General features: G+C 33.4%; 1 protein-coding gene across 1 annotated transcript in view; it reads left to right on the forward strand.

Moving 5' to 3' along the window:
* DYNC2H1 (dynein cytoplasmic 2 heavy chain 1) overlaps positions 1-25,107 on the forward strand; it is a 384,236-nt gene that overhangs the window by 98,878 nt on the left and 260,251 nt on the right. Inside the window, exons 48-59 of the mRNA XM_060105577.1 lie at positions 232-362; positions 1,607-1,855; positions 2,363-2,471; positions 5,377-5,490; positions 6,477-6,619; positions 10,872-10,956; positions 12,745-12,899; positions 14,424-14,561; positions 19,581-19,694; positions 20,298-20,458; positions 21,410-21,533; positions 22,344-22,465. Coding sequence (XP_059961560.1) covers positions 232-362; positions 1,607-1,855; positions 2,363-2,471; positions 5,377-5,490; positions 6,477-6,619; positions 10,872-10,956; positions 12,745-12,899; positions 14,424-14,561; positions 19,581-19,694; positions 20,298-20,458; positions 21,410-21,533; positions 22,344-22,465 — 1,645 coding nt within the window. The remainder of the gene's footprint in view (positions 1-231; positions 363-1,606; positions 1,856-2,362; positions 2,472-5,376; positions 5,491-6,476; positions 6,620-10,871; positions 10,957-12,744; positions 12,900-14,423; positions 14,562-19,580; positions 19,695-20,297; positions 20,459-21,409; positions 21,534-22,343; positions 22,466-25,107) is intronic.

The following is a 25,107-nucleotide window of genomic DNA, read 5'->3' on the forward strand; positions in this document are numbered from 1 at the left end:
TTTATTTTAGAAGTTAGGGCTCTTGATCATATTAGTAAATCTGTGTTCTTTTTCAAGAATAATTTTGAGATTGTTTTTTTTTTTGCCAATTCAAAGTAATTAATCTTTGCCTTTCTGGGGATGTTCTTATTTGGACTAATTAAGTTAAAAACAGTTTAGTGTGAAATATATCTACTGATGCTCCCATTATGATTAACACACATAAAACAAAAATATCTTTCATTTCTACAGATAATTTCTATGTTACATGGGGAGCTCGACATAATTCAGGAATAAGGTCAGCCCCAGGACAACCTTTGCCTCCACATGGAAAACCACTTGGAAAACTAAATTCTGCAGATCTTAAGGATGTTATTAAAAAGGTATAATATGAATCATGAATTTGAATTGGGATTTGGTTATGATTAAAGCCATTTTCAAAATATTTATTGTAAGTTTTTTGCGGGCATGAAGTGAAAGATCTTAGAATAGGCAAAACCGGTTCGTATCTTTTGGAATTTAGCCCAATGTGGCAGATCTAAGTAGGTGCACATGCACTTACACAGATTAGTGTAAAATTGCTAGGATACATGCTGGAAAAAGGTATCTGAGGTTGGAACTATTAAAAAGGCTTAATATTAATTGGGAAATATAACTGCTAATATTATATTAACAGTTAATATAATATTAACTGCTCATTCTAGAACAGTGGTCTCAAACTTTAGTGAACATTAGAATCACTTTGAGAACCAGAAAATATTGATGGGTGGGTCCCATCTGGAGAAGTCTGAATTCAATAGGTACTAATCTGAATCTGAAAAAAATCAGAAGAGAATCCAAATTTCTGAGAGGCTTCCAAATGATGTTGATGCTGCTGGTTCACTGAAACTTTTAGTAGCACTGTCCTATGGAGTTTTGTTTGTTTGTTTGTTTTGTTTTTGAGATTAATTATAAGGAGAAACAGTGTTATATATGATTGCTTTAAAAATTAATATTTATAATGGAAGTTAGTATGGATTTTATATCAAGAAAAGTCTTTCATGGTCTAGTAAATTTGTTTGCCTGGAATGAATATTGAAAAGTTTGGGAATGTGCAAAAGTTGTTGAGTACATGAAAGCTGTCCTTTCTCTCTTTCTTCACTCTATCACATAGCTCCTGGCAAGGCATACTACCTCTTTATGGGCTTTTGATTCATTGCTGAGCTGTGCGTAAGAACAAGAGTTCACAAAATATCTTTAGGCAGTACGTTTTGAGAGTTTGGGGATTGTTTTATAGTCTGTGCACACTGATTTGATGTGTAACAAGTGGTAAAAATTTGATAGCTTTTGAAGTCTTTATAATTAACCTGCTATCTTACACTGCTTTTTACTAGTTATATTAATGGTGTTCAAAAGTAACTGACTATTGTGGACCCATGAACTTGTTTGACATCATGTAAATTTTTCCTTAGAAAGTGCCATACAGCTGGATTACTGGATAGATAAAAGAGTGTGAGACAACATGTATTTACTTAACCCCTTTTCTTGAGGACACCAAAAATATAATCTCTTAATCTAGATAACTAACATTTTATTATGTAATTTGGACTTATATTAATTATATAATATGCTTTGTGATCTTTTGAAGGGTCTTATTCATTATGGACGAGATAACCAGAATTTAGATATTTTACTTTTCCAAGAAGTCCTGGAATATATGTCTAGGATAGACAGAGTGCTGAGTTTTCCTGGAGGTTCACTTCTGTTAGCAGGATGCAGTGGTGTAGGTCGTCGGACCATCACTTCTTTAGTCAGTCATATGCATGGAGCAGTGCTGTTTTCACCAAAGATTTCCAGGGGATATGAACTGAAGCAATTCAAAAATGATCTCAAACATGTGAGTGACTCACAGTCTTTTGTTTTATTTGGTTTTAAATCACAGTTAGTTATTCTAAAAGCCTTTAAAGACATTTAAATCTCTGATATGCAACATAGTCTTTATTTTAATTTTGATGATTGTTTTCTCCATGATTGTTACAAAATTATGTTTTTAGCTCTCAGCACCCCAGATTATGGGATGTTATATGGAAAGGTAAGATAAACAAAAAGATGGCATTTAAGACATATGTAGATATATTTAAAATTATCCTCTAGCTTTTAATGTCCTAGATGTAAAATAATTAAATTTCCTTCCAGTAGTATTTGTTTATGAACTGGATTTACTTTCCAAACTATATGGCTAAATTTTGATTATTCAGTGGATTTACTTTCTAAACTATGTGGCTAAATTTTGATTACTCAAATATCAATTAATAAAAATAACTTAGTTTACATACAGAATGAAAGTTTTTACCTGTGCCAAAAATATTTAATGGATACCAAAATGTATTTTCTTATTGTGCAGGTGCTACATCTTGCAGGTATTGAAGCACAACAAGTAGTTTTACTTCTTGAGGATTATCAGTTTGTACATCCTACATTTTTGGAGATGATCAATAGCCTTTTGTCTTCAGGCAAGTAAATAGGTTCGATTTAAAGAAAATAAAAGTAATAATGTAAAAATTATTCAAGTGAAGTGATTTTATATAAAATTATGTTTCAGAGAACACTTGGCATAGCTTTTACTAAAGTGACATGGGATTAAACATTAAACATGCTAACAGCAGGAGAATTGAGAAACCCTGTTTTTATAAAACCAAGAGATTGTGGAATTATATAAAAATGATTAAATATTGAATATTGATGAATATACTGGAAAATTGGCCCTCTTACACACTTTTGGTGGGACTATTATCTGTTATAACCTTTTAGGAAAGTTGTCAACCAGTACTTATTTAAAAAATGTGTTACACCGGGCTTCCCTGGTGGTTCAGTGGTTAAGAATCCACCTGCTAATTCAGAGGATACGGGTTCAAGCCCTGGTCTAAGAAGATCCCACATGCAGTGGAGCAACTAAGCCCGTGCGTCCCAACTACTGAGCCTGCTCTCTGGAGCCCGTGAGCCACAACTACTGAAGCCTGCATGCCTCTCGTTCCACAACAAGAGAAGCCACCGCAGAATAGCCCCTGCTCGCTGCAACTAAAGGAAGCCTGTGCGCAGCAACGAAGACCCAATGCAGCTAAAAATAAATAAATTAATTAATTTAAAAAATGTGTTATACCTTTTGATATAGAAATTATATTATGTGTAGAAATTTAACCTATAGAAATAAAAGAACTAGTATTTAAGGAAATATGTAGTATAATTTGTAATAAAAATTTGATAGAACCTCACTGTCCATCATTAATGGAATAATTGAATAATTATAATATGGCCTTAAATGTGGTTATATAATAGCAGATATATTTCATGTATATGAGGTCTCATATTTCTCGAATTGTGTTATACTCTTGTTGTCTCTGGAGCCACCTGAACTTTTTGGTGATTTCCTGAGGAGAATACCTGCAATTTCCTGCAATTCTTCCTTTTCTGAAGAATTTATGAAGTTTATTATAATCTCCTTATAATGCATAACCACTGTTAGTAGAATTGGTATGAGGTAGCTTCGTTTTAAACTTGGAATAAGAGTATTTTGTTACTTGAATACAAAATAAACCTTGTTAAAAGCTAGTTTCAACTATATGAATTGTTCCATTCTAGGAACCCGAGGACAAAATTTGCATGATGCTCATGTTCCACTCAGGTTTTAATAAATATTTGTTTTGTATCCTGCTAGGTATACTCTGGGATAAAATAGTCTTTTTTTTTCAGAATTTAATAGCTTTGGTTGAAGGAAACATTTTATTTATAAAGTGACGTATCTACACTTTAGTGCCCAAATGAGAAAGACTCTAGTTACACAAGTGGTAGGTCAGTTTCTGTCAAAGTGAAGGGAAATGGTATAGTGAAAGTGGTATGTCTTGAGCAAGCTTGAAGTGTTTGCAGCCCTTTTTATAAATAATCTCTTCTGATTTTTTAGGTGCACATTCCTGCATATTGCTTAAATTGTCACTAGATGGAGACCTTGTTCACTTTGGCTGAGATAAACTTGTAGGCCAGATATATATAGGGTTTTTATTTTGGTTTTAATTTATGAAAGCAAACATCCAGATAAGCATTAACCCAGTAATTATTTTTATTGTAAGATAAATTGGTCTTTTTATCAAGATATAATAGCAAAAGTCATAAATAAAGTTAAATTTTGGTAAAGTTAAATTTTGACAACATTTCTGGCAAAAAAAGTATTTGAAAAATACTTTCAGAGAAAGTACTCAATAGACCTTTTTGTCTCTTTTTTATATTTCAAATTCTTATTCCCTATAGAGGATGTAAATAGAGCTAGCTTTCTTTACCAAATTTAAGAAATCAAGGGTATCCTGGTATGGCTGAAATTTAGAGGAAGACATAGAGCACTTTTATGTGTGTATGTGTTTGAATATTTACATGCTTGGTGGTTGGGGAGCAAGCAGTCTGGTACCTCTGAGATGAGCCTAAAGAAAAGTAGGGATTCAGACTATGTTGGGCTCTACATGAATGCAGCAAAAGAATTTTCATTTAATCTTACAGTTTCTTGTGAACTACAAATATGTTGGTTTAACAAATATTTATTAAATAACTGGATTTATGGTGGTGAACAAGACAAGCTTCAAGCCCTGTATCAAATTCTTATAGTCTTAATCACCTTTGATTTGACTTTCATCATTCTGTTGTATAGTAGCAGGCCACGACTAGTTCTCCTGATTTCTAGTACAAGTTCATTCATTCATTTGATAATTCGTTTGTTCATTTATTTAACAAGTATTTATGTTTTAGATACTTGCTAAGAATGCCCTAAGGTTAATATTGATCATGATCAAATATTTGCCCTCTGGGAATTCAGAATCTAATTGGGAAGGAAAGAGAAGTAATTCATTCATTATTAAATGATGTGGTAAATGCTAAACAGTGATGTTTGGGTACTATACACAAGAGAAAAGAGTGCTTTACCTAGCATGTGGGTATTCAGGAAAGTCTCATGGACATAGCAGTTGACAAAGTAGTGTCTTGAGGGATAAACAATGATCTTAGGGGAAGATAAGGGGCAGAGGAACACTGTGAGTATAATATTCCAGGAAGAGGGAGTATTTCATTAAATTTTTGGAACACAAAGAAGTTCATTGAGGCTAGAATACAAGATCTTGTGGGGTTGGGGTAGAGAAGGACTTGGAAAAGCAGATAGATGGCTAGATTATGAACTGTAATGGTTGGCTTAATCAAATGGAAGGCTATAGATGTAGATTTGTGAATAATATAGAGGGTGATAGGGTTTGTTTATTTTTGAAAACAAAACTTGAATAACATCAGATTATTTGATACAAAAATAGAAGCATTGTGTGTGTAAAATGTGTTTTTAATTAGTGTAATGCAGGTAAAACTCAAAAGAAATGTAATGTTCTGTAGGTGAAGTTCCTGGACTCTACAGTCTTGAAGAATTAGAGCCCTTGCTCTTGCCTCTTAAAGATCAGGCTTCACAGGATGGTTTTTTTGGACCAGTCTTCAATTACTTCACATATAGTAAGTGACATAGAATTCATTAATCTAAACTATGTTTCATGTGAAATAAATACCATTTAATTTGCCTTATTTTTCTTATTAGCAAATAAGTAACAAATAAGTAACATAAAGGCTAACCTACAATAAAAACAAGTTAGCAAAATTTTAGTGAAAGGAAAGGGTGAAAGTATGGTAATGTTCTTCGGAATATTTACTTTGTTGCCTTTGTTTTCATGTGGTGAAATTTGTGCTTTAGTACCCCTATCTTAGAGAATTATTGAACTATTTAGATTGTGCCAGACTCTGTAGTGTTTTTCTGAAACTAAAGAAAGTTTGATTATTACAGAAGTAGTTTCATGTGCACTGTAGATATCTAAAATTGATAAACAAAAAATAAGGCAATGGTGGCAGCACCCAGACATGACTATTACGTTGATCTTTATTTTTCTAAAAGAACATTTATTATTGATGAAATAGAGAAAGTTGTTAAAGGGCTACCCTCCCTTCTGTCCACTTGAAGTTTACAGGGAAATTCTACTACACCTTTAAGAAACAGATCATCTCAATGCTATTTTAAACTGTTTCAGAACATAGAAAATAAAGGAAAGTGTCCAAAATCCTTTTTACAAAGGGAAAATGATATTGACATTGAAAGAAGGAAAAGGTATTTCTCCTAAAAGAAAACCAGAGATCAGTTTTGTTTGTGAATATTGAAACAAAAATCCTTGAAAGAAAAATTACAAAATAGAATCCAGTATCATATTTGAAAAGTAACAGCAATATCATACCTTTCTGGATCTTTTATCCTAGCATACACACACACACACGTATTTTTTAACCAAAATAAAAATTATACTGTAATACTGTTTCATAGCTTGTTCTTTTTATAAACAGCTCCTACCATCCCATTTCAAAACATTTTAATTTCATAAAACCAGACCATATATAAGTTTCTTCAATTATTATTATTGTAATATTCCAAGAGTATAATTTTCTTATTTTTTTAGGAATTCAGCAAAACTTGCATATTGTCTTGATAATGGATTCTGCAAATTTAAACTTCATAATAAACTGTGAGAATAATCCTGCTTTGCATAAGAAGTGCCAGGTGTTGTGGATGGAGGGTTGGTCAGATAGCAGTATGAAGAAAGTAAGTTTAATGTTTAAATATGGAAGTAAAAAGTAAGCACATTTTTTTTAAGGTATTGATTGTCACAACTTCCCTTTGGTGTTTATTATAATATTACCTTAATTGTGGCACTGAAAATCTCTCATAAGTTTGAAAATAACTCTTTTCTTCATACTCTTGTATTTGGTAGTTTAGTTGAGTATAGAATTTTAGGTGGAAGATTATGTTCTTAATTAAGGACCACAGAGATATTATTGTACTTTAAAAATTTTATGCATTTCATTACTTAGCCTATGATAGGCTAGCTTATGATAAAAATATCACAGCAATAATATTAGCTGTTGTTTAAATTAAAATTTAGATACTTTTTAAAATATCTCTCATTGCTACGATATGTGTTCAGAGGGGGATGAGTTTAAAGTGAATTCATAGCACCATCTCAGCTGGAAGCCTTTTATATTGCTTCATTTGAATGAATAATAATTTTCAATATGGTATCTTTGAATGATACTCATATTCTCAATCGTTCATTTCTTTATTTTTGTATAGTAGAAGTGCAGACTAAAGCCTGTCATGATTCAGAGGAAGGAGTGTAATTTGAGATAATAGACAAGGTTTTAGAGTTGAGATGATATTTTAGTTAGATTTCAGTAAGTAGGTAAAGGAGAGGAAAGTTATTCTAGTCTGTGGAGGCCAATGAACAAGAGGTATTCATTAAGAAGTAGTAATTATTGGGTGCCTAATACATGCCACTATTCTACATATTGGGGATATAGCAGAGAAAAAGACAAAAGTCCCTGCCCTCATGGAATTTACATTCTTTTGGGGGATATTTGGGGGGAAAGCTTTCTAGGTGAAGAACCTGAGATGAGAGCATGCCTGGTGATTCTGAGGATCAGCAAGAAGCCAGTTCATTTGTAACAGAGCGGTCAAGGGGGAGAGTAGTTGCAGATGAGGTTAGTGAAGTAAGAAAGGTTAGGGTGGGGCTTTGGACGCTATTATAAGGATTTTGGCTTTCCTGGAAACAAGTAAGGGATCCCTTGGAGGCTTTTGAGCAAAACTATTCTAATGTTTTAATGGTAATACTCTGGCTTCTGAGCTGAAAATAGACTATAGAAGACAAGGGGGAAGCAGTCATAAAGCTATTGCAGTAATCCGGCGAGAGACAAGGATGGCTTGCTCTCAGGATGTAGTGGTAGAGGTGGTGAGAAGTGGTAGATACTGGGTATGTTTTGCAGTAGAAACGATAAGATTTGTTGACAAATTGTAATAAGGTGTAAGGAAAAGTGAGGAGTTAAGGATACCTCCAACTCTGTTGGCTTGAGCACCTGGAAGGATGGAATACCTGTCAGTTGAGGGGAGACTCTGAGAAGAACATTTTGGGAGGAGAATATGAGTCTTTAAGTTTTAGATGTGTGAAATATGAGGTGTTAGACATCTGAGTTGGAAGATTGAGAAGACATCTGGATATATGAGAACAGGGGAAAGGTCATGCATACAGGTAAAATTGTGGGAATTATCAGAGTATAGCTGGCATTTAAAGCTGTGAGAAAAAATATCACTAAGGAAGTGAATGTTGGCAAAGAGAGGAGAGATGCAAAGGGTGAACTCTGGGACACTTCAACATTAAGAGGTTGAGATGAAGAACAGGAACCAGCAAAGGATACTGAGAAGGAACTGCTAGGGAAATAGGAAAGCAGGAGAGCGTGTAGACAAGTGAAGCCTAGAAGCCAAGTGAAGACAGCATTTCAAAGGAGTGAGGAAGGATGAATGGTGACACATGAAGGTAGACAAGGCCTGGGAACTGATCGTTGCATTTAACAGCATGGCGTTCATTAGTGACTTTGATAAAGCAGTTTCAGTTAGTAGTGGAGAAAAAACATTGAAATGTGTTTCAGAAAGAATGAGAAGAGTGGAGAGTGAATATGGTCACCTCTTTTGAGGAATTTTGTTATAAAGTAGAAGATAAAAATGGATCAGTAACTGGAGGAAGTGGGGGTTAAAATGTTTTCTTTCTTTTTTTTAAAAAAATTAAGTTGAGACAAACTGTAGCATTTTCATACACTGTTGGGAATGCAAAAAAGAAGCAAAACATGTATGTTACATGAAAGACGGGAAAATTGCTAGAGCAACATCCTTGGGTAGTAGACAGCATATGGGTCTATTGCACAAATGAAACGATTAAGGATAGGCCTTTGCTTGTAGAACGGAAACATTATCCATAGTAACAGGAAGGGAAGCAGAGTACAGGGGCACATTTCCAAGTAGGTGGGCAAGTGTGGTATGGGAAGTTTTGGACACTTCTGGATGTTTCTATTTTCCCAATGAAATAGGAGGTAAGATTATCAGTTGAGAGAAAAGTTAAGGGAACAGATTTTGGAGTCTTGAAGAGATATTAGAGGATATGCAAAATAGTAGTTTGGAAGAGGGAAAGAGTGAAAGGTTTAGGAGAATGGAGTATAATAGCTAGGTAGCATTAAGGGTTCACGTGAGGTTAGCAATTATAAAGTTCAGTGAGGCCAATCAGCATAGTTGTGTGTTTTTTCTCCAGTTACATGTGCACTCATAGGTGCAGACCTTCAATAGGTGGTGACTTGCATTTAACCAGGATTGGGGCTTTGCTTTGCTACTCGAGTGTGACAAAGCGAGTGAAGGCCAAGGGAGCTGAGAAATTATGGTAGGAAGATGGTGAATGACAGTATAAAGTTTGTTAAATTAATAGATTGTAGGTCTTGGTGGAGTCTGAGGATGATTGACATTGCAAAGGGAATGAGCTGGGAAGACAGGAGTGTAGTGGTAGAAGAGTGGGATGTTTCAAAGTGAGATTATTAAATGATTTCAGTTACTGTTAATGACAAGGTATCAGGATGTGACCCTTTGAAGTGGGGGTGAGTGGCTGGGAAAAAGGTGATAGAAAACAGAAGGAGAAGAATTCAAGGAATCGAGAGGTCAGGGTATTAATAGGAATCAATAGGGTTAATATACTTATTCAATTCTTTTTAGAAAGTGCCATTTTTATCCCCAAGGAGCGAGAGTGGAGGCAAAGGGGAATGTGGGTAAATCCAGGCAGGAAAACTTTGCTAATGTAGAATATCGTTTAGGGACAGAATGTTTCCCACACCTCCCAGCTTTATTGAGATATAATTGACACATAAAATTTTATATATTTAAGGTATACAACATGTTGTTTTGTATATTTATATGTTGTGAAATGATTACCACAATACCCCTAACTAACATAAGGGATAAACTTACTTTTAAAGAAAGTAAGTTTCCAAAGAAACAAATTTCCATTGATTTAACAGTGTATATTTAAAATATTCTCACAGTTGCTTAAGTGTTTTTTCAGAAATCAGTGAAGGTATTTGAAAAAAAAAATTCTTTGGCTCAAGAACCATGGCACTTTCAAACTCTCCATTAGTTAAGGAATCTTTTGGCTTAATGGTTTATTCAGCCTGAGAAATTCAGAGAATTATTTTTTGACCTAATTACCTAGATTACTTGTACTTCCTCTTGTTAGGAATGTTAACTGTATCAGATGAAAGAAGTTGAAGGTTTTGGCTTAATTTTAAAATTTCAGAGTTCTACTTATTTATTTTCTTTTTCCCAGAAATAGAGTTTAAAAAATTTTTTCGTATATTTTAAAATGTTATTCTTTTTATAAGATTATAATATTTTCTTTAATAATGATGATATCTGTTCATGAAACTTAATTTTCTTATTTGTGATAGTGGCAAAAACCTAGCTATAGACAATAGTTTTTAGAATCATCAATTATGTTGATAGCAGTTATGTTAATTATCAATTATGAAATTATTTTTGTTTAGTTTTAGTTATTTCTTATTTAAGAAAGCTAAGCTTCCTTCCTATTCCTTTATGCCATGAAGGCATTTTATTAGTTTGATGCCAAATAAAACATTTATTTTATTATTTTACGATTTTAAATGGCATCTGTGATTATTTTCTAATTCAATCAAAAATGTTATTTTCTTCATTTCAAAAAATCTAATCATTTTCCAAGCGAGATGTTGAAACTTTCCTATGTACTATTAATTTGCAATATATCAATTGTTGATATGTGTCAAAATCTTGACTAGGAAATAATGTCCTCTAAAGAATCCTAGAAGAAAAGTCCAATTGAGACTGTTTTTTTTTTTTTTCTTCTTTTTTTGGTGTGTGTGTGTGTTAAAGGTTTTTTAGCCTCTGATATTGGATTTACTTAAACTTTTTTCATACTGAATTGAGGTTTAAAGAAATGTTCTTCCTATTTTAGATACCTGAAATGTTATTTAGTGAAACAGGTGGTGAAGAAAAATATAGCGAAAAAAAAAGAAAAGAAGAAAAGAAACAAATTTCAGGTAGTATTTTGATGAAATTGATTTTATCTGATTTTTATTGATGAAATAATTCCTGATTTCTAACGTTATAGATCCATTAAAGATTCATGATGATTATGAATTGGAATAATGCTAAACTAAGTTAGATTTCTTTTGATGCAAACTAAACTTTAAAGCCCTCGTTTTTAAAACTAATGTTTATGTCATTTCATATAGGACCTAACAGCATATCTATTGTTTAAAATTAAGACATTAAAAATTTGCATTTTTGACCCAAATGATCTAAAGGACTTACTTACATAGGGTTTTGGGCTAATAGCCTAAACTTTTCATATTAGCTTATCACTTAGATATGTCAAATAACTCAATTCATATGCAAAACTGTGTCATGATTCTTTGAGTGTGGACATAATATTTTCTTAACTATAATGTTCTCATTATTTTCTCCATTTCCACATTAACTTTGAATGTGGTCTTTTTCTTTTATACCATAACATATTTGTTCATTTATTTAATCTAACCACCTAATTATTAAATATTTATTCAACTTGTTTTATATTAGGTACTGGACTGGATACTGGAGGTGACTTAGGATAATCTAGTGATAGCAAGAAATATGTTATATATAAACATAAAATTTTGCTATAGCAGGATAAGTGATGGTAGAAGTTTATATGAAGTACATTGGAAAGTAAAGCCTCTACCTAGCAGATACTAAAGGAAATACACATTGCCCAGACAGGCAGTTTGGGGAAGATCATTCTGGTTAGAGTTACTAGCATGGAAAAGGCTTGAAGACATAAAATAGGCATTTTTATAGAACTATAAATACCCTGAAGGGCTAAGACATAGGATATAATAAATAGTAGAGTACTAGATGAAGAGAAAAAGGTAGGCAGGGTTGGGTAAGGAAGAGCCTTCCATGTCATGCTAAAGAAGGAATTTGGATTCTGACTTGTGGGTGATTTGGAATAATTGAGAGATTTTTGGTAGAGATGTAACCAGAGGCTTGTTTTAGAAACATAAGTCTCTGTGTCTACCCCTTTCTTCAGTTATGAAAAATAGATTGGTGTACAGAGAAACCAGAGGTACTGTAGACCAGTATAGAAGGCTATTGCCTTCTAATCTAAGAGGAAGGAATGGACTTGGGGAGATATTAGGAGGTAATCTAAAGAGGACTTGGTTATGCAATGGCTGTTGCATGAAAGGAAGAAGAAGGATGCAAGAATATTTCTCAGGGTTCTGCTTGGAAAATTCATTAGAAGTTGATTTTATTCACTGAGGTAGGGAATACAGAGGGAAATAGGTTGAGACAACGAGAGGGAGATGGTATGTTTGGTCATGTATATATTGGATCTAATGGGAGCTTGTTCTTAATTTTTTGGCTTTTGAAGTCCTGTTTCTCCCTGTGTAAATAAGAGTGGATAGGTGTTGCTTGGTTTGGTATCTCTTTTCCATTCAAGTAGCTTTTGGTGAGCTTACTTTTGGATTACATGTTACGTAGTTCCAGTTAATTTATATGTTATGACAAGCTATAGATTTATCTTTCTTGCAGTAATAAAAATTGTCAGGGGAAATATATAACAGTGGAAGGATAGAGACCAATGAAATTAATAATGCAAAATTAATAAGAAAAATGGAAGTTGTGAATGGAGAGGAATGCCTGTGCACCTTTAAGGCAAAGATGTTATCTCATATTTATAATTTCATTGCATAGAAGTATCTGGCAAGAATAAATATAGTTAAGTTCATTTTCTCTAATTCTTAATGGATCGTACTTATGTTAAGTCATTTTTTTTCTCTTTCTAGTTGATCCTGATTTTCTAAAATCATTTTTATTAATCCACAAGTCTTGTAAAGCATATGGTGCTACACCAAGCAGATATATGACCTTTTTACGTGTGTATTCTGCCATTAATAACAGCAAGAGAAAGGAATTATTAAAAAGACAAAGTCATTTGCAGGTACAATACTGGTAATCTTAAATTATTTTGTCTACAGATAGGGGACAAGGATTATGTAAATCACAATGCCATGTTGCCATATTTAATATAAATAAATATTGTACTGTATTAAATGTCTTGGAAAACTGTCTCACTTACCTATCTTTATTGCCCACTAGATTATAGTAATGGTTTTGTAATTTTTGTTTGTTTGTTTGAATAATTATTTCTTCACTGCATGGTGTTTATGTGTTTTTGATAGTTTATGGTACTGTCTTTAAATGTCTTTTTCATATGAATGCATTTTAGAAATCAGAAATGCCTATTATTAATTAAAACATAATGTACAATATTATGCTTTATAATAAACTTTAAATTTTATTTATAATTATATTTTATAAATATATTCTTAAAATTATATTTTATAAATATATTCTTATCCATGTCACTTGACTTGGTACGTTCTGAACAGTTTTCTTTTTGTATTTCTCTAACTGCAGAGCTTAAATTTAAGCATGGTATTAGAATGTCAGCTTCAGATTCTGTCAGAGAGCATTTCCTCTGCCAAGTTCTTGCTTCTCTTTGTGAGGTCGTAACATAGGAACATTAATTGGCAGAGTTATCTTTATTCTTCTTTTTAATGATTCACTTTCATTTATATTAAGCCACTAACTCTACATGCTTTGGAGGGTTAATTTCCTGATTTAGTTCTCTATGGTGTTTCAGGTAAATCACTTAAACTCACTGAGTTGCAGCTTAATTGGGTGAATGTGTTGAGTACATTAGATAAAATTCAAATGTAAAGAACCAGCATGATGCCTGTCTGTGCTGGGTGCTCAGTAAATACTATTTACATTCCTTTTTTTTTGCCATTACCATCTTTCCAAATCTTCTGATTTGTTATGTGACAAAAAACCAATCATATTAAAGAAGAGAGGGAATATTTTTCATGTTTATTCCTTGGATTATCCATGGGCTGTGGAATGGGGTGTTATAATGGCCAGGTCAGGGTCAAACAACCAACCAAAGAATAGCTGAAGCATTTTGAGTGATTGCTTACGAGACCCATTTGTAAGGCAGTCTCTTATAAAACAGTTGGGTACTGGACAGACAAAACCAAGCCACGTCCAACATAAAAAGAGTGGCCCCTGAGTCCTTCTGCCCAACCAATGAGACTGAAAAATGGGAAAGGTTTACAGAATTTTTTTTCTTTTCTATTTTCCTTCCTGTCTAATGCAGTGAGTAAAACCCCTACTATTTAAGCTATCTAATATCTAATATATGTTGATCTGTTCAGCTTTACTGTGATGCTTTAAAATTTGTCTTTCTCTAAAGCCTCTGTGGAGTCTTTTACTACATCTTAATGGGTACACAGTTGAATAAATCATTATAATCAGCAAGACGAGAATACCTAAGTCCACTTGCAAATGTAGTATATGTACACATTTACATTTATGCTTGATTCTTTCTTATAGACTTTGTTTACTGTATGTATATAAAATTCCTTTTCTTTTAATATTGTCGATCAATATTTTATTAATGTAGGCTGGTGTATCTAAACTAAATGAAGCTAAAGCTCTCGTGGATGAACTGAACAGAAAAGCCGGAGAACAAAGTGTTTTACTTAAAACTAAGCAAGATGAAGCAGATTCTGCTCTTCAAGAGATCACAGTATCAATGCAGGTAATGTTTAGAGTAAGCTCAGCGATGCAAACAATAGAAAGGCCATTTATGCCTGATTGTCAATCAGTGTGAAACATAACATTTTTACTTATGTGGATTTAAAAAATATTGCTTGTCTGTGCTGAGTAGGCTGATAGCGTTGTGTACTTGAACTTTTGTGGAAGAGTGTGTTATTTTCACATATTGTTTGAAATCAAAACTATATTATCCTCAATTTTTCATACACTAATTTATCTAAACCCTATAATATAAAAATATAAACATTTTAATTGGTATAGATTTGTCTGTAACTGATTTTGTTTACCCTCTGTTAGTTAATATTCCCTTTTATTTTTCTTAATATCTCTTTCAGGCTTCAAGGGTTTTCCCTGTTTTTAATATTCTGAAGATTTACAAAATAAATCTTTATTCATTCTATTTATACTTTCATGATATTTTTAATATTTTGTTTATATCCTCTTTTAACATTGGCTTTCTTTTGTTGAACCCTCTCAAGGGAGATTTCTCTCTGCTCTTTCTTGCTTGGGTATTCTTTTACATTTGCACACCCTCTCAGTATGCTCCTGTCCATTACCTTGCTTTTTAGTACTGATTACCACCAAATCCATCTTTTTTGTCCTTCAGCCGTATCCTTCCTCTGAACTTCAGACTCAAATAGCCAATAATCTGTTAGACGTGTCTTCTTGAAAGTCTCACAATTCAAAACAGATTAAAAACTGAACTTATAATTTCCTTTTCTGTATTCCTTTCCTCAGTTTATGGCACTACACTATAGCTAATTATTCAAGACAGAATTTATAAATTATATTAGATTTCTGTTCCCTCAATTCATGACTCTAATGAATCATTAAATTCTGTTAGTTTTACCTCCCTGATTGTGTCTTAAATATGTTTCCCCATCTCACTGTGGGTGACTATTAACCTTACTTGAAGTCCAATGCCTCTTTTATTTAAATTAACTTCAGTGTTTATCAGACTAGTGTATATATCTCAGTAAAAGTAAATAGCATAAAAAAGTCTTTAAAATAACAAAGTTGGAGGGCTTATGATATAAAGACTTACTATAAAGCTGCAGTAGTCAAGGTAGGGTAATATTGGTGTAATGATAGGCATAGTGACTATCGGAACACTGTGGCGTCCAGAAACAGATTCATGCATACATGGTCAATTAATTGTATACAAAAATACTGTTTAAATGGGGAAAGGATGATCTTTTTAAAAAGTGGTACTGGAATATTTGGAGATCCATGAAGAGAGGAAAAAAAAAACCTCAAACCTTTACCTTACAACTTATATGAAAAGTAACTCGACATGGAACATAGACCTACATGTACCACATAAAATTATAAAACTTTAGAAGAAGATATGGGAGAAAATCTTTATGATGTTGGGTGAGGCAGAGATTTCTTAGATATGATACCAAAATAGAAGAAGAAAATAAATGATAAATAGGATCTTATCAAAATTAAAACCTTGTGCTCTTTGAAATAAATTCCAAAGAAAATGAAAGGCAAGTCACAGACTGGGAGAAAATATTTACAAACGTGTATTTGATAAAAGACTTGTATCCAGCATGTATAGAAATGATTACAACTCAATACTAATAAAACTAATAATTCAATTTAAAAATAGGCAAAAGATTTGAACCTGCCCTTCGTGAAAAAAGACTTATAAATGGGCCAGTAAATATATGAAAAGATGCTCAACATCATTAATCAGCAAAGAAATGTAATCCCCTTATTTTTTAGTATGAGACCTCATTCTAGCCCTTAGCTTTGTAGTGCTTAGCCTGGTAATTACAAATCCAGAGCTTCTTTGACTTAATTTCTCAGAAGAGTAACCTTTTTTCCAGACTTCTGATAGTTGGGAAGGGGAGTAGTATGACTCCATAAACTGCGTATTTAAAAATGTGTTCTAAATATTCTGTGAAGACTTCACAAAGCCTCAGCTATTTTATAATTTTCATCAGCCACCTGCAGCATTCTCTCCTAGAGCCTTCTGGCTTGTTTCATTCTTTGCCTGGTTAAGCTGCTGTCCTGAAATCATTCTTTATCATCTTGGTTTACTCCCTCGTTTCTGTGGAGCCTATCCCCAAAAGCTTTGTGAGAAAGGATACATGGGCAATAAATTTTGAGATCTCACATATATGGACATTCTTCTCTGTCCTTAGTTGGTTGGTTGGTTGTGTGCTGGGAATAGTATTCTTGATTTTGAAGGCATTGTTCCATTTTCTCCTAGATTCCATTGTTGTGGTTGAAACACTCAAAGCTATTTTAATTCCTGATCTGTTTTGGGATGACTTTTTTTTTTTTTTTTTCTCTCTCTTGGAATCTTTTAGGTCTTTGTTTCCATTTTTCTGAAAGATGTGGTGATTTGCTTTGGTTTAGGTTTATTTTCATCCACTGTGTCCAGTGTGGGTTCTTTCTACCTGAAAATTTATCTCCTTCAGTTCTGGGAAATCTCCTTAAATTATTCTATTGATAATTCCTTTTCCTTTATTTCTCTGTTCTTGCTTTGTAGAATTCTTATTATTATTTGGGCTTTGGGCTTAGTAATCTGGTTCTCTAATTTTCTTATATTTTCTCACTTTTTTTCTTCTCTATGTGGTCTACTTTCTTCAAAATTTCTTCAACTTTATTTTTTAACCCTCCTATTGAGTTTTTCTTTTCTGTTAAATTATTTCTCAGGAGATATCAAAAAATCTCTAGATGTTTCCTTTTGGCAGTAGTGTCCTTTTTTGTTGTTGTTTCATTGTTGCAGTACCTCCAACTAGCTCTCAGAGGATATTTTATGAAGTTTTCTTTTTCCTGAATATGTTTTATTTTTTTTCTGAATATGTTTTATTATTTTTCTTACATGATTGCTTTATTCTCAGTTAAAGAATAATTCTTAGTTATTCACAAAAAAAGCTTTCTTTTCATGTTTGGTCATCTTCATTGAAAATCTGAGCATGGAAGGGAGATTTGTTTATTGTGAACTTCACAAGAGGGTTATCTGGACTGATTTGAATGGCATAAGCAAACGATTTCACCTGCCATGTCAAAATAAATTCCTTGGCAGATGGAAAATCTTCAAAGCAATAACATTTGCAGATAATTGATGATTATATACACATTCAGTGTTTACAAGATAAATGTATGGACTGCCTGACCTGGAAGTAATGGATCAGAGAATAAATTTAATTTTCATACTGTAAAACTTTAGCATAATTTTTATCAAGGAATTTTAGAACCAAAGTAATATAAATATTTATCTGAAGCAGCTAGTCATTTTTATTGTTAAGAATATCTATCAAATACTTTTTTTCCCTTCAGGAAATTGAAGGCATCGTTCCATATTCTCCTAGCTTCTGTTGCTGCGATTGGAACACCTTTAAATTTCTTACCTTTAAAGAGTAATTTGATAAAAGCAAAAGCTTCATAAAGAATAATATCATTGATAACTATATATTTACAAAAGGAAAATATTCAGCACTCCGTGTGCCTATGTACCTTCAAACTAGTGAACATTATTAAGATACATTGAGTACTATGCTATTCTTTTCTCTGTACTGTTCTGGGAAGAGGTATTTCTAAGACTGTAGCTAATTGTATTACTTAGTAGAGACCCAGAAGAATAACTCTGCATCTTGTATTATAAGTTAATAATTTTGCTCAATTATAAGTTGGAGACATTTCTGTTTGTTATTTTATACATAAGTATGGTAGGGAGAGACAGCTTAAATACCAAACTGTACAACTTTTAAACCTAGCAACTCTAGGTTTGTGACATAAAGAAAGAACATACTAAATGCTGTAGGTACTCAGAATAGCTATAACTTACAATTGGAAAAGTAGGTTAATAAAACACAAAGCATGTGAGTTGGGCCTGTAAGGGTGATTTTGATATTGTGGAGATGGAGAAAAGAACTTTCCCTGTTGAGGAGCAGTAGCAGAGATACACAGGTAGAAACACTTGTGGAACGTAGAAGATATCAATTGCGCTCACGTGTCAGGTACCTGAAGGATCAATATATTTGGCAATAGGACACAAGGCATTAGTATTGTTCTTGTTGTTGGTTTAAACAACAGAAATTTATTTCTTCCAGTTCAGGCAGGGAGAGAGAGAGAGAAAAAAAAAAACTCTCTGGTCTCTTCTTTTTTTGATTTAATTGAGATATAATTGACTCATAGCACTATATTAGTTTCAGGTGTACAACATAATGATTCTGTATATGTATATAATGTGACATGATTACCACAATAAGTCTAGAGAGGACGCCAAGCATTAGTTTTTAAACTCCTTGAATGATTATAATATAGTTGAGAATCACTGTTGTTAGGATTCTTGGAAGGTTTCTTGACAAATTTTTTCCCTTGGTTTTTTTATAGTATAATAAATAAATCAAACACAAACATTCATAATGTTCATGCATTTTTATATATGTGAGACCCTTGATTTTTGTATTCATGAGCAAAGAGGTCATGTGTTAATATATCATTTAGTGTTCTTTGAATCTTTACTAATTTTTGTTCATATATTTGCCATATTATTGTGTCATGATTTCAATTAATTTTTGTCTAAATTAAAGTCTAGAGTCAAACTTCTAATATACTATAGCTTGTCTCTAAGAATTATTACTATTGTACTCTTAGAATTATAGAAGACTTCTTTTTTCAGTTTTCTTATTTATGAAATAAGCATAATAGTATTTATCTCAGGGTTGTTGCAAGTGTTAAATGTATATTATTATGATCATTTTCTAAATTATGCACTTCTGACATGTTTGATTTTTAAATAGTAAGTATTTATTACTTTGCTATTCAGAAAAAATTAAATCAAATAAAGCATACTTCTTAATAGTAAATATAGAGTAAATTATATCATCAGTTCCCTAGGCATTTCAGAAACTCTTATGCCAATTAATATTAGAAAAGCATTGAATAGAAAGTGCTATTTTAAAATAACATTTTTGGTATCATGTTTTTAAATGTTAAGCGCATTAAAATTGATTGGAATGCTATTTAAATATTCCTGTAGGATGCTAGTGAACAAAAGACAGAACTTGAAAGACTAAAGCACAGAATAGCAGAAGAAGTCATTAAAATTGAAGAAAGGAAAAACAAAATTGATGATGAATTAAAAGAAGTACAAGTAAGTTAAAAAAAAGGAAACTGTGTAAGAGCCATTTACATTTTTGATGACCAACTTTACATAGGAGTTTAAATATTATTTACATAAGTCACCTTCTAATAGTATTATCAATGTGGCTTTCACTCAATACTATTTATAAAAGAGAAGCAAGAAGGAAAATCTGCTAGGAGGAGTAAGCAAATTAACTGATGTTTGTTAAAAATAATCTTTGTTTTCTGTGAACCATGTTGTTTTGACTGTAGAGGAAAAAATATTTTGTAGATAAATTAAGACAAACTCTTAGGCTTTTTTTTTTTGAGACTTGATTAAATAAGCAAACAAGTCTTAGCATATAAAGAGCCTCTTGAAAATGGCAAATTGTCTCAAAACAAATTAGATTTTCCAAACTAGACTGTTGTAGTTATGGTGAGAAAAAACTCTTACTTTCTCAATTTGAACATTTTGTACTTTGTGTGTTTTAGGGCATTTTGATATTTGAAGAGAATGGATATTAATAACTAGAGTCATTTTTAATAAAATGACAATAAAACATTATTTGTAAAGAGTTAGTGATTTTTTTCATATATATTTTTTGAAAGTAAAAATACCCTTTTCGTGTTCTAGCCTCTAGTCAATGAAGCTAAACTAGCAGTTGGAAACATTAAGCCAGAATCTCTTTCAGAAATTCGTTCACTGCGTATGCCACCTGATGTAATCAGGGACATTCTTGAAGGAGTTTTAAGATTAATGGGTATCTTTGATACATCTTGGGTGAGCATGAAAAGGTAAGTTTTTGAATTTGTGAAAAATGTTATTTCACCAATGAATTATACATTCTTTCATATTTTTAAATATTTCTTATATTGCTTCTCAAACTGAATTTCATCTAACTGGTTACACACTTTCCCCTGATATTTCAAGATGGTCTATGTAATCATATATCAAGATCTATATTTTCCTTTCTCTATAAGTGATTGTTAAAAGTGTCAAAGGAAAACAGGAATGCCTTAAAGTCTTTAAGAACATCTTAATAAACATAAATATTTATTTGGTCCTCACACAGTATAGAGCATTGTGTTTACTGTGATTTACTGATGAAGAAAATATAGTCACTATTCTCAAAAAGGATCTTGGACTCTTGGCAGAGACAGAGAGACACAGGGAGCAGGCGAGAGCCCCATAAATTATGTAAGAGTGATGTAAACTGGAAGAGAAAAGGCTGATTATTAACTCAATATGCCATTATGCAGCTTTAGATTTCACAGTATAACAGTGGTATTGTGGTTTGTGCTGCTGTTCAATTCCATTTTAGGACTTAGGTTGATAGTAGAGTTCTTTTTCTATCTGAAATGGGAGAGAAGATTTAGATTGAGGGAGCACTTTAAAATCTTTTTTATAAAGGAGTCAGAATATTTTCTTGCATATCCTAGAATGTATTAGTACTCAGGGGTTCACAAAAAGGGTTATGGGTAGAGTTCAAGATTATAGTTCCTTCATTTTATTTCTTCAGTGTATTCACAGAACATTAGAAAAACTTTTGTGCATCTTTCTGGAGATCCTTGTCTATAAAAAATGATGAATGGTACTTTAGAAGCTTAAATACTTTAAAAGTACCCTATTTTTTGGTTAACTAATAGATTAAAAGTATTGTATACACCACTTTGTTAAATTGATATTTTTGTTAAAAATAGCAAACTTTATTTAGCCTTATTTGAAGTACTATACTTTAATTTCAGTTTCCTTTCAAAGAGAGGTGTGAGAGAAGACATAGCAACCTTTGATGCACGAAATATTCCAAAGGAAATAAGAGAGAGTGTTGAAGAACTTCTTTTTAAAAATAAAGGATCTTTTGATCCAAAGGTAATTTTTAACAGTTGTGCCATAAATTCCCTTTCCATACTATATAATATTCTGCTTGTCAAAATACGATGATTTATCATTATTGATTATTTAGTTTACCTAAAAACTAAAAGTTTATTATAATAAGTTGTAAGTATTATAGCTGGGAAGCATTTACCAGAATTAGGTAAGTTATTATAGAATCTAGGGGATTAGGGGCAGGTTTATTATCTTAAGTGGTTTTTGAATCTTATGATCTGCTGTCAGCGGTAAGTTCCTAACTAATCATAACTCCCAACTTGCCTGTATGCTTTTATTTCTTCTAGTATACTTGTCATATAATAACAGATATCTTTCTTGGGATACTTACATCTAATTTCAGTGAACAGTTTAAATTCCATGATTCTGGTCTTTTTTATATCCTTTATTCAAAATGTCATGTACTTCTTTGACACCAATAGCAATTGTTTGAAAATTGCTTTTATCTAATAAAGATCTATCTTGTATATTGAAGAGAAAGAATTGATACTTGAACATCGTTGTGGACGGCACATGTATTCATTTTAAACGTGGCTAATAATTATTTCAATAAAATGTCATTATATTAAAGATTGTATGTGATTCAAAAAGATTTATTCTTAAGAAAAAATAGAGTTTATGTATTTTTCACTTAATCAAAATAGCAATTCACTTTATTTTTGCTATAAGCCAAAAACATCATTATTCGGGATAAGTTATTAAACAAATGCTTAAAGAAAATACACTAGAATAAACTTTGCTTTTATTTGAAATTAAGTTAGGATGCGGGATAATTTCTGATGTATTTTTCAGAATGCTAAGCGTGCCTGTACCGCAGCTGCTCCTTTAGCTGCCTGGGTTAAAGCCAATGTCCAGTACTCCCATGTCTTGGAACGAATTCAGCCTTTGGAAACTGAACAGGCAGGATTAGAATCGTAAGTGAAACATAAAATATAAATAGTTCTAACCTTTATTTTCATCAATCTGATGACCTAGTTATATTATTAGGATTTATTTCTTGTCTGTTTCTAAAAAGGCAGCTGACAACGCTGAGTCATTTAAATACAAATTAAGAATGTAGATCAAGATGATGGAGTGGAGGATGTGGAGCTCACCTCACCTCACAAACACATCAAAAATACATCTACATGTGGAACAATTATCATGGAAAACTGACTAGAAACTGGCAGAAGAACTGTACAATTAAAGCTGCAAGAAAGATCTGTACATAATTGGGTAGGGCAGAAAAAAAAGCCATTTGGTCAGGACCTGAGCACCTAGGAAGGATCTGTAAGAAAGAGAAGTTCTATATGGGTGGACCCTTGACTTGAAGAGCGAGGAGGTTGAGCCACAAACTGGGCATACCAGTCCTGGGCTCCTGCGTGGAAGAGACAGTCCCCCTCGCCTGCTGGGAAATCTGCTGAGACAGACAGAAGGTCTGGAAAAGCCTAGACTCTACTTGTGAGGAGTGCTTGCATGCTGGCTTGCTAACAATCAGGGTCGAGAGAGTTTTGCATTAGTGGGTGCCGCCTTACCACACTTCCCAATTCAAACGGGCAAACAACCCAGGCCTACTCACTCCATTCCTGGTGCAAGATTTGCACACAGACTTGGTCTAGCTATGCAGAGACAGACTGGGGAGGCTGGGGTATGATCCGGTGAGCCATGGAGGCCATTGTCAGTGTGCACATAAGCAGTGCCACAGAAATGCCCAGTGACTAAGCACTGAAGCTCAGGCAGACAGGCCTTGAGAGAGACACAGCCCAAGGGCCTGGGGTGTGGTCCAGGTGGGACGGTAGCAGTTGTCTTCAGCATGTTTAGGAGTACAGAGCCTTTCATCTCCCAGTGAGAGCACCCTGGCTCTGGCTCCACTCACTCCACACCACAGCTTAGCAGAAGATCTGGGGCAGACAGGTCCTGTGAGAACACTGCCACAGAAGCAGCCCAGATCTCTGGTGGCAGTGCAGTCTCTTCAATTCCTGCAGCCACAACGCCCCAGCCTTCAGCCCCAGCCTACTTCAGACCATAGCCTTTCACTAGATCTCGGATGAACACAGCAGAGAAAAGGATTCAACCTTGGGCTGTTTCTGAGCAGAAACGTGAATGCCTACACAGGTGGTGCATAGGTCCTCTGTGACTGCATGGACCTTACTTGCTTCAGCAATCACCTCCTTTTGGGCAGGGCTTGAACTCATGGACAGTGGAACCTGATTGAGCCTAGCCATCAGGGTTTCTACTCCAACAACTGGGGAGCAGACCTCACCCCTGACAGGGCATTGACAACCATGGAGCAGAGAAAAAGTCCCACTTCACATCTTGTACAGGCTCTAGATGCTACAACACCAGCCATACCACCTATCAAGGTGATAATAGCCCACACACCCTGAAGAATAATGTGGCTGGCGTCCAACTGAAACCAGCCCTCACACCAAAAATATTGGATTCACACAGTCTACACAGTGATGCTCCCACATAAAAACACCCCTTCAAGACCACAGTAGATAACTGTTTCTGCTAAGTTCATAGAGACAAAGAAAGTTAAGTAAAATGAAAAGGGAGAGGAACAACTTCCAATTAAAAAAAACAAGATAAATCCCCTGAAAGAACAAATAATGAAACAGACCATGCACCAGTCTACTAGACCCTGAATTCAAAAAGGAGGTAATAAAAATGCTAAATGAATTAAGAAAGATTATCGATAGAAACACAGATCACTGTAACAAGGACCTAGAAACTATAAAGAGGAACCAATCAAAAATAGTTCAATTCCCAAGATAAAACCAATCTAGAAGCAATGAATAGCAGACTAAATGACACAAAAGAATAAATAAGTGATCTGGAGATAGAATAATGGAAATCACCCAATCAGAACAGCAGACAGAAAGACAAATGAAACAAAAAGAAATCAACATATCAGATGATCTATGGGATAATATAAAACATGCTAACCTATGCATGACAGGGGTTTCAGGAAGAGATGAGAGAAGGGGGCTGAAAATGTATTTGAAGAAAATATGGCTGAAGACTTCTCAAACCTAAAGAAGGAAACAGATACCTAAGTACAGTAAGCACAGAGAGTCCCAAACAAGATGAACCCAAACAGACCCACACTAAATCATATGTTAATTAAAATGACAAAAGTTAAAGAGAGGATTCTAAAGGCAGCAAGAGAAAAACAAAGATTTAGTTACAGGGGAACCACCAAAAGGCTATCAGCTGATTTCTCTGCAGAAACTTTACAGGCTAGTAGGGATGGCATGATATATTCAAAGTACTGAAGGGCAAAGCCTGCAACCTAGGATGCTGTTCCTAGCAAGATTATCATGTGGAATAGAAGGAGAGCTAAAGAATTTTTCAGAGAAGCAAAAACTATAAGAATTCAGGAATACTAAACCTACCCTAAAAGAAATATTGAAGGGTCTTCTCTAAATCGAAAAGAAGCAAGAATCTGTAGGAAAGGGAAAATCAGAATAGGAAAGGCAAATATATAAAAGGATTGAAGATCACTTTTAAAAACCAATACATAGATTAAAAAATGATAATAAAATTGTGAAAGTAATTTTAACTACAATTAACA

The sequence above is a fragment of the Mesoplodon densirostris genome, chromosome 7 (genome assembly GCF_025265405.1).
Source record: "Mesoplodon densirostris isolate mMesDen1 chromosome 7, mMesDen1 primary haplotype, whole genome shotgun sequence".
In the NCBI taxonomy this organism is placed as follows: Eukaryota; Metazoa; Chordata; class Mammalia; order Artiodactyla; family Ziphiidae; genus Mesoplodon; species Mesoplodon densirostris.